Source organism: Eurytemora carolleeae, unplaced genomic scaffold (assembly GCF_000591075.1).
Source record: "Eurytemora carolleeae unplaced genomic scaffold, Eaff_2.0 scaffold1009, whole genome shotgun sequence".
NCBI classification, from domain to species: domain Eukaryota; kingdom Metazoa; phylum Arthropoda; class Copepoda; order Calanoida; family Temoridae; genus Eurytemora; species Eurytemora carolleeae.
Window position 1 is genome coordinate 93,733 of NW_019397042.1, and position 16,213 is coordinate 109,945.

At 30.8% G+C, this 16,213-nt stretch overlaps 1 protein-coding gene across 4 annotated transcripts in view; it reads right to left on the reverse strand.

Moving 5' to 3' along the window:
* Positions 1-15,428, reverse strand: part of LOC111711360 (uncharacterized) — a 23,776-nt gene extending 8,348 nt beyond the window's left edge. Inside the window, exons 1-7 of one of the 4 annotated variants that reach the window (XM_023485695.1) lie at positions 15,314-15,428; positions 12,318-12,661; positions 7,249-7,325; positions 6,345-6,400; positions 4,997-5,108; positions 4,637-4,693; positions 4,281-4,369 (exon numbers count right to left, since the gene is read on the reverse strand). In XM_023485695.1, the coding sequence (XP_023341463.1) occupies positions 4,281-4,369; positions 4,637-4,693; positions 4,997-5,108; positions 6,345-6,400; positions 7,249-7,325; positions 12,318-12,661; positions 15,314-15,318 (740 nt within the window). In that variant the 5' untranslated portion in view covers positions 15,319-15,428. Of the gene's footprint in view, positions 1-4,280; positions 4,370-4,636; positions 4,694-4,996; positions 5,109-6,344; positions 6,401-6,773; positions 6,796-6,868; positions 6,892-6,916; positions 6,946-7,248; positions 7,326-12,317; positions 12,662-15,313 lie in introns of those variants that run through there. The other 3 variants (XM_023485696.1, XM_023485698.1, XM_023485699.1) reach the window with 3 other exon arrangements.
* Positions 15,429-16,213: the final 785 nt, after the last annotated feature.

A 16,213-nucleotide genomic window follows, 5' to 3' on the forward strand; every position in this document is an offset into this window, starting at 1 on the left:
AGAAGGTAAGTGTACTCTACACTAAACTAGAGTGTAGTAGAGAAGGTAAGTGTACTCTACACTAAACTACAGTATAGTAGAGAAGGTAAGTGTACTCTACACTAAACTAGAGTAAAGTAGAGAAGGTTAGTGTACTCTACACTAAACTAGAGTATAGTAGTGAAGGTAAGTGGGGTTTTTTAATGCGTAAACGATTTCTTTTTATTTTTGGACTGAGTTGAAAAAGATCACTCATGATTTGGACAGATAATGAAATGATATGATACGTTGGATTCATTCCCTGCCATTCTTTCCTTGCTCAACTATGAGATAAAACCTTTCGTCTTTAGAAAGTTATGTACATTAGTATCTTACGATGTCTATTCAAAGTGCATGGGAAGTTGTGTGAATAGTATGACAACATTGCAACCTTGCAAACACATGGTGATTTTAAAATATTTTACTGACAACACTATAGGCAATATAGTATACACTATACAGGTCACACAATCTTAGATGTACAATGATCAGATGTATTGTAAAGGTTAAACAATAGCTAGCTTCATACAGACATTTCAAGTGACCCTCCATTTAAAAAAGACGGGTATGCCTGACTCACAACGGTATCCTTTAAGCTTTTATCAGATTAATGATGTGGAAGATACCGTCGTTTTCCTAGCTTGAATTTTAACAATATTCTATCTTCTCCATTGTTTCTGAAGTTAGAAACCCACAAGTCACTTTTATAGAGAAACCGCAAAATAAAAGAAGATATAGAAGAAGATCAGATATACAAAAATATCAAAACATCAAATGCCAAATTTTATCAAATGCCTAATTATGAAGTACAAACGCAGTATGTTTCAATTAGGTCTACAAGCTAGAAATGTAAACAAGTCAGAGAAAAATCATAAGAACGGATCGTACTGCAATGTTCATCTCAACAACAAAGAGAAAACAAAGAGGAGATGATAAGAGATCAGGGAAGAGAAGAAAAGAGAGAACAGAAGAGTAGAGAAGAGAAAAAAAGAAAAGATAAGTAAAAAGAGAAGAAAAAAAAAAAAAAAAAAAGAAGAAAAGAAAAGATAAGTAAAAAGAGATGAAAAAATAGAAGAAAAAAGAAGAAAAGAAAAGATAAGAAAAAAGAGATGAAAAAATAGAAGAAAAAAAGAAGAAAAGAAAAGATAAGAAAAAAGAGGTGAAAAAATAGAAGAAAAAAGAAGGAAAGAGAAGAGAAGAAAAAAGAAGAGAAGAAAGGAGAAGAGAAGAAAATAGAAGAGAAAGAAGAAAAAATAGATTGCTTGTAAAAAAGAGCTTGCATTTTACAGACGTTTTATCATAAAAATATGTTTAAGAATACCTTAAACTTTAAAATTAACTTTATCGTAAAATTGTTGTTATGATATTTTTGAACAACATAGTTGTCCGAACTGTTTAGCGTACAATAGTTGTCCTAACTGTTTAGCGTACATTTTTTTTATCATTTAAAGAGTTTTGATCATTTGGCATTTGATATTCTGATATTTTTGCAATCAGATGTAACTCTATCATTATACCGTTGTGAATCGACTATGCCTCTTTATAAAACTTAAAAACAACGTCTACAGTCCCCAATAGATCTTTTTATTAAACCTTTTTTATTTTTTATCTTTTTAAGATCTACTTGATATACAGGATGTTCCACGAAACATGACAGTTGGTGAATAGTTTAAAACATCTTTTTCAATAATTTGTTAAGTAGTTTGATACCAAAGATAATTATTAAAAATATTGTTCGGGAGAAATATTGTAGTAAAATTGATTTCAAAGTCAAATAAATTTGAGTAAAAGATTTGAGTAAAAGATTAAACGAAATAAACTGCAAAAAGTCTTGAATATTTAATACATTATATGAAAGAAGAAATTCAAAAATATTCACCAACTGTCATGTTTCGTGGGACACCCTGTATGGGCTGGATATTCTAGATATATAATTCAAGTGCAGTTTGCGCAATGCACACATATATAGCCTCTAATGCAATTCAATGCATTAGCACATAGTATAAGATAATTGATTGTAAGGATTAAACCAGAGCTGTTTAACCCTGATGGAGAAAGTGTATATATCTCGCCAAGGATTCAAACTGGGTTTAATCAATTAAATCAATGAACTGCAAGGGTGCTGGGTGCTGACGCAAAAACATAATTAAAAAGTACACTCAGTAGACAGACAGGACTAGGAGGCAAGTACAGTGAGAACCAGAAAGCAATGGAAGAGGAAGACGAAATTATAGTAATACTGCAGTGTATTTGCTGTTGTTACAAAGCAATAGTTTTACTAGATTGTACCAGGATAAGGATTGACTTTTGAGGCTTGACAAGCCAATAATCATCTAATATTTTGAATATTTCTTGGATTTAAGACTATCATTTTTCTTATTCTAAATCTGATTAAGGGTTTGAGTATTTTCAAAAAAAAATCCCTGCAACCTGATGGTGTAAACTTTTGATATTTCTAACTTAGAGAATTTGATCTAACAGAATTCATAGCTTAAAATATCTAAGGTCTACACCATGTGGTTTTAAAGATATAAGAACTATTAAATTTTAGTTTGTGGCAAAGACCCAATAACTCCTTCAGATATAAATCTGCGCGCCATTTTAAATATGTGTGCATAAAACTCGTAAAGGAATTATGCTCAGGCTGATACACGCAGATTACTTTAAAAATGTGAATAAAAAAGTGAAATTGTATTCTGTAAATATTGCATACGAAAGTTTTTATGTATGTCAATAGAAAAATGAGGACAAGATGTCTATAATGTATAAAGGTACCCTCATATATAATCTTTACGAAAACACTTCATAAATAAAAAACAATATTTTTTTCAATGAATATTTTACTTTATATCCCATTAATGAATATTTTACTTTATATCCCTTTAATGGATATTTTACTTTATATCCCTGTAAAAAGAAGCCAAAATATTTCATTCTAAATAACGAAAAGAAAATTAAGTGTTTAAAAATTAAGTGTTCATAATATTTGATAAAATGTTAATATATATTTTCCAAAAGTTTTCGATTTCTTCTGAAGTGTGGTTAATGATTAAATTTGTTATTTTGTTATGTTATTTTAAACTAATTTTACAGTAATAATAATGCGTGATGGTACACATAAATCGTGAAATTTTTGATGATTTTAAAACAGGAATTTTGTTCCATACTTTGGGTTCTGAGCTAGGAACTCTTGTATTTTAAAACAGGAATTTTGTTCCATACTTTGGGTTCTGAGCTAGGAACTCTTGTATTTTAAAACAGGAATTTTGTTCCATACTTTGGGTTCTGAGCTAAGAACTCTTGTATTGTAAAACAGGAATTTTGTTCCATACTTTGGGTTCTGAGCTAGGAACTCTTGTATTGTAAAAATCAATGCTTGATCTTTAGTTAATAATTTGCAAATTAATTTTTCATTTATTCGATATCCCGCATTGTATTCGAACCCCGTCAGTGGTTGAAGTAAGTTTTGAATGATCAGGGAAGAAATAACAATATTGAAGATATAGAAAGATATAGTTTTACAACTATATAGATCTTCAAATTAAAATTACCCACAGTGGATATCGAGATCAAACGATCAGGAGTATTCAACACAGTTCAGTTTTCATTGTTTTGAATACAATGACCCTCTAGACCGTGCAGTTGGTTAAAGGTTTCCTCAAGGCAACACGTTACTTAATATTGAAACATCTGCTATATCTATCTATCGATCTATCTAACTATCTATCTATCTACATGTACAAAAAACATCAAAATATCTATCTATCTATCTACTTTTCTACTTATCAAAACAAAGAGTCTTAATAACTCTCTACATATGTGAAAAGTAAAATAAGAATGAAATAACTACCATATGCTAAAAATGGCTGGAAAGAGGATTGAGTTATAATTAATAAAAGTTTAGAATTAAATATTAAATGTTAAAAATGATTTTTGTTTAAATTGGGTTTTATGGAAAGAACCAATAATTAGTGAAAGAATTTAAACTATGTAGACTTCTTGGTTTTCATATATACACATACACATACGTATATAATATATTTGCTCGCTATAGATGGCCAAACAGCTGGACCTTTGCTGAATTTTTTTCTTAAAGAACCCAAAGTAAAATAGGCAATTTTGTGTACTTTTTTACACTTTTACTTAAATCATGATTTATTGCTCATTGATCCTTCAAACCTTGATAGTCAAGCGTTGACCTTTCTTCTAAATCAAAATGGAAGTTAAGGATCGATTTGATTTGAGAAAGATGAAAAAATTACCAAGTACATCTGATCTTCCTGGCTTGATCCCAAACTTCCTGGAGCAGAGGATCATACTGGACAATGACAGTATTCTCTATATAGGAACCCTAAACATTAGACACTGAAAACTATTTCAAAAGGAGAAGGTCAATGCTACATGTTCTGACTTTGTGACCTCGTAGCTAGGTTTACAAACTAAATTAAAGACAATTTTGTTCTTTTCAAAAGCTCTTAAATAAGATGAGATATGATTAAAAACATAATTTCAATCTACCGTGCAATTTACTTAAGTATCACATGTAGAGTAAAATTTTTACAAACTTTAGGGATTCTATTTTCTGGTTTTTTTGGTGGTTTCTTTTAGATTTGAATACCTGAGGGTTAGGAGATCCGTTGTAGCTTTCAGAACTTCCTCCTGTACTCATTCCACACTATACAAATATACGTAATATATATATTTATATGTAATACTTCACATAGATCCAGACTTTTATAAAAAGTTTAATAAATTTTTAAGACTGGGTCCAAATTGAAGTGTCGCAACTTGGATGTTACCTCACTAAGTCACTTTTTTAAACTCTAGACATGCACATTTCACTCTATATATATCGCACTTGTTTTTAGCCTTTTTTAAAATAAGTAATTAGAAAAGTTCTTTTTGATTTTAGCGTGACAGCTTGCAACCTTTGGATCTCTGTTATTTATTATATATGTTTTGGTGTCTTTATGTCTACCTGTCCCATAGCTATGTCGAATGTAGCTTGTGTCTGTCCTAGTCCTGAGGGAACATGAACACAGTTTATGTTACTGTAATGACCCTTGCTGAACACCATACCGTAGAACGGTCTAAATCACAAACACGAAAATTCACAGTTTGGTTTTGAGTAAATATCCACAAAAAATCAGTAAATTACAAATGTTAAAGAAAGTGACCGGCAATGTGTGGTAGTTGAACTGAGAATGTAGTATTGTGGAGAAACTTTTTAGGATTTATTTGAGAAATATAAAACGTTTCAAAGATCTATGATTACTGGGTTTGATCGCAAAGTCGACGTTCAAAATCATCAATTTGGCTTGGTACGTTTTGATAATCGGTTTTTTAAAATTATTAAATATCGACGACAAAAATGTAACAAAAATTCTACGGTAAACTAATTAGTTGCTTAGGAAAAGGTTGATAAAATAAAAATCAACTCTTATCATCGAAAATAAGTAATCTTATTCAATTATTAGATTCTGTAATCTCTCATTGTTCACAAACATTTTCTGTAGCTTTTCTCGAATTTTTATTGAAAAGATGACATTTGAAGAATTTGAATAAATCTGCGAACAAATTTGAAAAGAATAAGAAATTTAATATAATGATAAAATAAGAATTAGTTGATTGGAACATTTATTTAATGAAATTTTTTTTTTGAGAAATATGTTCCAAAACATCTAATTAGTTTACTGTCGAATTTTTGATACGTTTTTTGTCGTCGTTATTTAATAATTTTAAAAAATCGATTCTTAAAACATAACCACCCAAATGGATGATTTTTAGCGTCGACTTTTCGCTCAAAATCAATAACTATAACATCATCAAACCTTTTCATATGTTTCAAATGAATCCTGGAAAATGAATTGATTCTTTGCCACAAACTCTGATTTTTAAATTCCTTTATCTTAACAACCCAATGTTGTAGACCTTAGATATTTCAAACTATGACTTCTATTATATCAAACGATCAAAGTTTGAAATATCGAAGGTAGTTCCGGAAAATAATCATTTTTTGATGTATGCATGTATATAAATGAATTATTGTATTAAAGGTTGTAAATCATAATACTGTAATAAATCAATAATTGTCAGGTCTCCACCTTTGTTAGCATTAATTTAGTTGAACAAATTACACGATAAGATTCCTAACTCAAATTTTCTGATAAAATTTTAACCCAGGCAGGATCATTTTCACACCAATCTTAATTTATTTGGTATTAACTCGCTTAGCTTTTATAGTTTAGCTTGTCGTTAAAACATTAAATCTCATGGTAAAAATTATAATTTTTAAAAAATGTTATAAATCTGAATTTTCAAGTTTCCTGTCAAACTGAACTCGGACTCTCATTAAATCCTTCTCACATTGTACTTGTAGATCCTAGACACAAATATATATTAGATTTATCTGTACACAATTCATATATATGTAATATTGATTGAGTTTCAGCTATTTATCCTTCCTATACCTTGATTACTACCATATTGGCAGGTTGAGCTATTTATCCTTCCTATACCTTGATTAGTCAATATTGGCAGGTTGAGCCATTAATCCTTCCTATACCTTGATTAGTCCATATTGGCAGGTTGAGCTATTTATCCTTCCTATACCTTGATCTGTCCATATTGGCAGGTTGAGCTATTTATCCTTCCTATACCTTGATCTGTGCTATATTGGCAGGTTGAGCTATTTATTCTTCCTATTCCTTGATCTGTGTCATATTGGCAGGTTGAGCTATTTATCCTTCCTATTCCTTGATCTGTGCCATATTGTCAGGTTTAGCTATTTATCCTTCCTATTCTTTGATCTGTGCCATATTGGCAGGTTGAGCTATTTATCCTTCCATACCTTGATCTGTGCCATATTGGCATGTTGAGCTATTTATCCTTCCTATACCTTGATCTGTGCCATATTGGCAGGTTGAGCTATTTATCCTTCCTATACCTTGATCTGTGCCTCATTGGCAGGTTGAGCTATTCTTCCTATACCTTGATCTGTGCCATATTGGCAGGTTGAGCTATTTATACTTCCTATACCTTTATATGTGCCATATTGGCAGGTTGAGCTATTTATCCTTCCTATACCTTGATCTGTGCCATATTGGCAGGTTGAGCTATTTATCCATCCTTTACCTTGATCTGTGCCATATTGGCAGAATGAGCTATTTATCCTTCCTATATCTTGATCTGTGCCATATTGGCAGGTTCAGCTATTTATCCTTCCTATACCTTGATCTGTGCCATATTGGCAGGTTGAGCTATCTGCCAAGGATCAGCACCAAATCCGGCTCCGGATCCAAACGTTGCTGGAAAAGGATAAATTTAACCATTTTACATATGTTTTCAGGTATTTATGTGAGAACCTTAAAACCTCTGGAATAGGAAGACGACTTTTAGAATAGACTTATGACTTTAAATAGTCAAACGAGCCTGAGACCTAGCAATAGTGCAGTGTAAACAAACCCATTTCACTTAATAAGTAATTTATTTAAATTTAGATTTAAACTATTTGCTTTGTAACAACATAAAATACTTGCTATATTGTTTTACATTGTTTTCTGGTTCTCACTCTGAATGTACTCGTGTATTTATGTGTATTTATTGATGTATGTAAAGCACACTGATATTATTTGTATTTTTAGATACTTTTTATTCATTTGCATATATATAATTATATATGTATATATAAATGTACATGTTGAAAATTGTGTTAAATAAACGATTCACCCTGTAAAAGTGAAATTATATATGATTCCCTAAATCTTTAATGTCTCTGATATTGGATTCTAAATTCCTTAACATTAAAAAATAGTTAGGCAAAGAAAATTTACGCATTCCACTTCGGTTACAATAGAAAATTAAGTAATTTAAAACTAAATACAGAGGGTAAAGTATAGATAAAGGAATGAAGAAAAAAAAGGTATTATTTGAATTCCATTAGCTTACTTGTGTGGTCTCTATATAAATAGTATACGTACCTACAAAATGCTAGAACTAAATCTTTATTTACTTAATGTGTAAAATTGTTGAGTATTATATTCACATGCTATTTGCAAATTTACTGTACAATGTACATACGTATAAAGCCAAAAAAAGAGAAGGAATAGAAGAGTAAAAACACGGTGGAAAGTACGGAAAACAACAGTAAAAAAACGGTGGAAAGTACTCAGTTTTTATACTTTCTTTTTTAAAGATCTAAATATTTATCTTTTAGAGGAGGTTAAAGATTACAATTTTGTAACAGTTTTCTCGAATGAAAAACCCTATTTTTTATTAGTTTCTTTAACTTTATAATTAGACATGCAAAGATTAGGCATAAAATGCCAGCTGACTCTTTCTTAATTTAAAATGGACTTGCCGTTTTCTAACTTTAATTTTAAGTATTTAATTCATACAATTCCTATATGTTTTCCTGATGTAGAAATGCGCGCAAGTTGCTTTTATAGAGAAATCAAATTGAAAATAATCAGTTTTCAAAGTAATAAACTTTGATATCTAGATAATTCATACTTGATGAGATAAAAATCATATATATATAATTTCGCATCAGTGGTTCCAGTGCAAAGCAGAACATTAAATTAGTAGCTGGGGGGTGGGGGCGGTATATTTAAATAAATTTAAGTTCACACAAAGTCAATCAACTAATTAGTGTGAACAAAGCAACTCTAATTATATATTCACTTTTAATTATCATTAAAAAAAATTTCAACAGGTTTCTAGATATTTTTCCCGCCAAAAGTTTTAGCTTTTTGGCAGCCTTTTTGCGGGTCCATGAGTGAAAATGAGAATAATAATAATATTATCTTATTTTTGATATAACTGGCTACTCTAGAGTGTAGAAATATAAAAATTAAATTTTTTTTGCGATTTTTTCTATTTTTCACAAACTATCTGATCTTATTGAACCTTAATTGTACTATTCACTCGCCCCGAATGTATGCATAGTGTGATGCAAATGCATCAAGTAATCCCGTTATTTTTAAACATATATGTAGTCCGTGCACCTATTTTAAAAACCTTCAATTAAGATAAGAACCCCTTAAGGATATAATATTTTGCAAGTAAACTTTAGCTTCATGAGAGAAAACTGAACTGCAGGCCCACGCAGATCTAATCGTTGGCCGGGGACTAATCTCACCAAGTTGGAGCTTTCGACCCCATTTTCCCTCATGTAAATAAATGTTTCTTAAGGTATGAAAGGACGTCTGAAGGGCGTATTGAAATATGCTGAATTCAAAGTATTATTGGGAACATTTAAAGCTATGCTGAAGATGGTTAAGCTGTTTACCAAAGATATGAACATTCAACTTTATTAAAAAAGCAATAAAAACTGTGACGTTAAAAGGAATCAAAACATAAAAAAAGGAACAAAGGAAAGTGAGTTGAGAGCCATTTAGAAAATACATATCATGTAAAAGTTAAAACTTAAACTCGAGATCTATACATCTTATCATGTTAGCTGTCTTGCAGATGTAAAACTACATCTACATGTATTCAGACTCTTCAGGGTGTCCTGGTTTTATAACCAGATATACAGACATGGCCCGTAACTGAAGGGGGGAGGGGCACACAGGTTCAAAAGGGGGGCAACCCTACAACCCTTCAACTCTGGTGCTTGCAACCATACAATCCTGGTGCTTTCCAACTCTACAACCCTTCAACTCTTGCGCCGCAACCATAAAATCCTAGTGCTTTCCAACCCTACAACCCTTCAACTCTGGTGCCTGCAACCATACAATCCTTGTAGCTTGCTATCCCGAAACCTGCACTCCTGGGGTTCTCCAACCCTTTAACTCCTGCAACCATACGCCTATACACTAGCTATCCTATACCTGAGGAATTGGTTTCCTTGTATCGTGATTTACTCCGGAATCTCCGGTTTTCAACCACAAAAAGTCTCGAGTGAAGAAGTGACCTCTACGCCACAAATTCTCATATAACCAGGTCTAATTTTTCTCTCCATTTTTTTACACTTTTCAAAATTGCCTTTAACCAAAACAAACTATTCTTAAATGATATTAATAAGGTTGGAAGCATTATATTGTTTAAAGGGAAAAGTAACAATATTTATTAACAAGAAAAAAATTTAAATATTTCATTTGATATTTCCGAAAATATTTTGCAAAATATAAATCCCCTGACACACCATTTTCTGGTGATTTTAACGCAGCATGGTGTGTGGCGTAATATCATCGCATAATAAAGGATTAGTCTCTCATTAAATCTCACTTACGTATACATCTTACACTGTGTAGCATACAATCCCACCCTGTACTAACCAGGGCGAGATGTATTCAGCTTCTTCAATTTGAATTCAATCGTGTTTTGGCATGGCCACCAACAAAAAAATATAAAATATAAAAATCCAAAAAATATTTCAAATTGTCAACGAAAGTCGTCGCACCAAACTTTTAAATCAGTGTGATCCAGATTTTTATTTTTTAATATGCATACACATATTGCCTTGAAAAACTTCTTGCTTTGGAAACTGCTAAATTAAACTAGAATTCCAAACAATTTGGAATTAAGTTGCTTTAAACCCTAGATAATGTTTAGAAAAAATATGTTTTAATATCTAATATATCTAATTATCACATGTTCAATATGCAGAGCATATGAACCAATAAACATATGTACTTTAACATTAAAAGATTTAATTATAGATACTTTTTTTACACTGAGGAATGAGGATGTTAGATCCCTGTTTTGAATCTTGATATCAAGTACGAGAATTGAATCAATGTAAGATTGTGTTAGCAAGCATATCTAATGTTGTGATGGGTCGGGGGGGGGGGGGGGATTGTTTAAAATCAAAAACTGTTTAAGAAAGATTACATGAAGGAAGAAGAACAGTACAATAAGTTTAAATAACGGAAAAGGGAATTTTCAATTCATTGAATTTGATTTATTCGACGTAAGGTTCAGAAAAGTAGGACAAAATAGAAAAATAATAATAAATTACTTGTAGATTGTGAATTGCAGAAAAGGTATTTCTATTTTGATGAACCGGAAAAAAAGTCTCTATTCTTTATGTTTCTTTTCTGATTAAACGGAAAAAAGATTACTATTTTTTAAAATGAAAAAAGGTTTTATTCTGATTAAACAGAATTTTTTTGTTTTTTAATAGAATATATATTCTGATTGAAAAGAGAAAAAAATTGTTTTTATTCTAAATAAACAGAAACAAATGTTTCTTTCCTGATTAATATAAAGATTTATTTAAAATGACGATGCCGATGACTTGAAATTAAAACCAAGGTTGCTTTTTATAGTGAGTGAGCATTAGTTTTAAAATTCTGTAATTTTATATTTTTATCTTTTAAAATCTGTTTTATGTCCTGATATTTGATGTTAAATATTAAATATGTCCCGGGTCAAGTATACATGAGTTTTTTCAGGGTGAATTCCCACATTAGGAGGGAATGCGCGAAAATTTAATGTTCTTGTGAAATTATTCTAAAAGGTTGAGGGGGTTAGATTTAAGGGGGTGGGGGGGGGAGGTGATTCAAGACGATAAAGAGATATTTGTCAAGGTTTAGAGAGGGTTTGCAATGTTTGCAATTTCTGCAATTGTATTCGCAGAACTAAAGAATAACTGCATACAATACAGCTTAAAGTGATATAAATGTTGACAAAGCTGTACCTGTTATATATTAAACAATTAGGAAGAATACAATGCGTTTTCAAGCCATCAAGGAACTGAGAACTTGCAACAAACTCAGATTTTATCATCCTTATATCTTTGCAACCCGATGTTGTAGACCTTGATATTTAAAACGATAATTTCTATTAGATCTAACAGTATAAGTTTGAAATTTTAAATGTTCACACCATCAGGTTGCAAAAATATGAGGATTAGAAAATTTAATTTTGAGACAAGAACTCATTTAAACTTTAATACATTTATTTGTTTGTGTAGTAAACATATCTTCTTTATAATAAAGCTCTTCGCGCACACACATATATATATGTATATGTATAAATGTATATATACATATATATATATATATATATATATATTAAAATATTTATTTATATGCTAACCAAACACCTGAACCAAATTGGCTGACATTTTTTGAGGGAACCCATTGGTATTAGGGGGGGTTGGGGGGTTGGTAAAAATATCTTTTTTTTAATCGAAATGTTTTTAATCCCACGGGCATCAAGTGTATTTATAGACTGATATATCTTCATAAGGATAAAATAATATTGTAAGGTTGCAACTACATATATATTTTCAAAATCATTTTACGCATATTACGATTATCTAAATGATATAAAAATCAAGTTTGATTTACCTGGTTGTGAAACTGGGGATAGATTACTAGCACTAGATCCTATCCTAGGGGGAGTTGGAGGATATTTATTAAACGACTGCGGCGGGGGAACAGCGATCGGCCTTTGTAGAGAACCCGCCGTAGCTTGTTTACGGATTGGCTGTCGGTATACAGGCCCTATGGGTCGTACCGGTCGTTTTTCCGATTCCTCCTCGGCCCCGCCGGTAAAAAGTGAGGCGATTCGGTCCAGGAATGGTTCAGATTTTCCGTTTCTGTGTTCTACATCCAGATGCTCTGCTGACAGCTCAGAGTCTCCCAGAGAACAGGATATTAAACAGAATATACTGAGAAACCAAACCGAGGACCTAAACAAAAATAATTGAGTCATGTCCAACCTAATAACAGGCGTCTGGGATATAATCAATAAATATTAATTTAATTTGCTAACACACTTTATTAAGGAGTCTAATTAAAATAACCCTTAAATCAAACTGAAAATTTATGATAAACAAAACAAGATGAGATCAAAAGAATTGAGCCTTAATTTTCCTAATTCCTATTTCTTTGCAACCTATTGGTGGAAATCCTTTTATATTTCAAACTTAGATTATTTGATCTTGAAGAGATCATAGTTTGAAATATCTAAGGTTTACGACACATTGGATTGCAAATATATAGAAATTAGAGTTTGTGACAAAGATTCACTTCCTTTAAAAAATGTTTAAAGGTAAAATTTTTGCATCATTACTCCTAAGACTTTGTGACATCGTAGCTACTCTAATTTTGATTTTATGCCTGATTATGAGATAAGAGATTTTATACGGTTATACATTATAAAAATTGAAAATAGTTTTGTCCTTCTATTACTATAACAATATAATGTATACACATTACACACTATACAATGTATATTGTACTTAAGTTCCAAAAGAATCTTTAGTGTTCTCATTTTATTCAGCAGTTATTCATCAATCCATACTTTTTACTTCAAAGGGAGTGACCGGCTATGTAAGGTAGTTGAACAGAGTATGCAGTGAAGAGGAAAACTTCTTTCGGATTCATTTGAAACATGTAAAACTTTTTAAAGATCTGTAAATCCTAAGTTTGAGAACTAATTCGACGTTCAAAACTCTTACTTTGGAGGTGGATACGTTTTCAGAATTAGTTTTTTTTAAATTATTAAATAACGACATCGAAAAATAAAGTAAAAATCATACAGTAATCTAATTAGCTGGTTAGGAACATATTTTTCACAAGAAATTTCTCAATAAATTAATGCTGAAATCGATTATTTCGTTTTCATTATTATATTGAATTTCTTATCTTCTTTTGAATTTATTCGCAGATTTCTTCAAAATCTTTGTGAATAATGAGAAACCAAAATAATGAGAAAATTGAAACTAATAATTAAACAAGATTACTTATTTTCGAAGATAAGATTAATTTTTATTTTCTTTAAAAAACCAATTCTGAAAACGTATCCACCTCCAAAGTAAGAGTTTTAAACGTCGCATTTGCGCTCAAACTCAGGATTTACAGATCTTTAAAAAGTTTATTATGTCTCAAATGAATCCGAAAGAAGTTTTCCACAACACTGCACACTCTGTTCAACTACCTTACATAGCCGGTTACTCCCTTTAAAACAAGTTTGGGACACACGTTGAACTAAAGTAAATTGAATCTAAGATTGAAACCTACTATGAAACTAGATAAACTTGTTTTCTCATACTGCGAGGTCACAAAGTAGTACCAGTTATGTCGCAGAAAGGAATTGAGTCTTTGCCACAACTTCTAATTTTCTAATCTCTATATCTTTGCAACCAAATGTTGTAGACCCTAGATATTTCAAGCCATGAATTCTGTTAGATCAAATATTCTAAGTTTGAAATATCAAAGGTTTACAACATCAGGTTCCAAAGATATAGGGGTTTGAATATTTGAGTTTGTGGCAAAGACTAGTTTACAATTCAAAGAATGGTTTCAAGGCGTTTTAATTGTTGACAAAATTCTCCTAGATGGGCTTAGTTTGGTTTTATAGTAAAATTACTCGTCTCAATTTCTGAAGACTTTTGATTCTAATTCCAGTAAAAGAACATTTTTGGAGGAAGATAGTTTTTAAGAAACACAAAAATTAGGTCGGAAAATTTAATTACTTTCTTATTACTTTTAATTTTCAGATCATTTAAACAAATGTCCTCAACATCCTTTATAAAACAAGATTTTTTTAGGACGAAAATATAAGAATTAGAAACTTATAGCTCTAAAGACTCGTAAATGTATAAAAATGTGAGAAATTATAAAGAATTAAGATGATTAGGTTGAAGAAAGATTGAGATTTCACGGAGCTCCGGGTCGTGAGTCGAATTGAGAATAGATCTATAGTTTCGAGAATCTTCATCGATCATTTATTTATTTTCCTTTCATCATCCCTCAGTCCTCCTCCATCCTATACTCTATACAGCTTTAGTCAAATACATAGAGTTATTTATGTTACTTTCACACTCCATTGAAAAGATAATTTGAAAAAGAGTTTTTAAGATGGTATTTTAAATCATTTTTTTAAAATAACCAACGAAAAATTTCTGTTTCTTATTACTCGATCATATAAGCGTTAGAAATGATTTCCGCCGAAAATTTGTTATCCTTTTATTTTTGAAGGCGAATGTTAAAAATACAAATAATCATAACAATCATATACCTGACTCAAAAATTAATTCTTTTTGTCAATTAAAATATCAATTATTTATTAGCTAAACCTAAATTATCTGTAAACAGCTCAATAATTAAACCTATAATCAACAATAGTAATTACAACCTTTAGGATGCGTTTGTTTTGTTTATCAAACCCAAACAAAATCTAAACTAAGACTGTTAGATACACCCAATTTGTTTGTAACTAAAACTTAATTAAAGCATTCACATTAACCAAGGAGTTGGTGCAAACAAAAAATTGCCTTAAATTTTTTAATTCAAAATAACAGTTTTGTTCTAAAATATTTATAATAATATAATAATACCTCATGTTGTATAATTATGTTTTTTTTGTTTATTCACTATTTCACTACTAACGCTTGAACGCAAGTATACGCAGAAGTGGTTGATGATACCACTCCAGACTGCGGTTAAGGATAAACTGAGTATCCTGCGTCACGCCGGTTTCACTTTCCTTCGCAAAGCGCAGCTTGGCGCCACTACAGCTGTCACTACAGCTGTCAGCGCAGCTGTTTCAGGCCCTTTATTTAATTCTGTCCCTGCTTGTCTGAGGAATAGGCCTGAAAAGCAGTGTGGGATGCTATTGGCCAATATTTAGGAATTCGGACCAAGGCGGATTTAGAGAGGCGTTGAATTGAGAGGTTTCTCAATAATTATTCGACATCCCGCAGGAACTGAATAAAATGATCGAAAAATTCACCAAAACTGAATAAAATATGCAAAATAAGGACTCGAGTTCTTTATTCGTATTGATATCCAAATTATCCCTAGTTCCAAGATTGACGCAACGTCTATAAGATTTACAAGGAATAAGAGTTTGTTCGATATCTCCGGATATGAAATATAGCAAAAAATATTTTAGATATGAAATATGGTTTAAACATCCTAGATATAGAATATGGTTTGAATATCCTAGTTATAGCTTATAGTCGGAATATCCTAGATATAGAATATGGTTTGAATATCTTAGATATAGAATATAGTTTGAATATACTAGATATAGAATATAGTTTGAATATCTTAGATATAGAATATAGTTTGAATATATTCTATACATAGATTATGGTTTAAATATTCTAGATATAGAATATAGTTTGAATATCCTAGATATAGAATATAGTTTGAATATCCTAGATATAGAATATAGTTTGAATATCTTAGATGTAGAATATAGTTTGAATATCCTAGATAAGAATATAATTTGA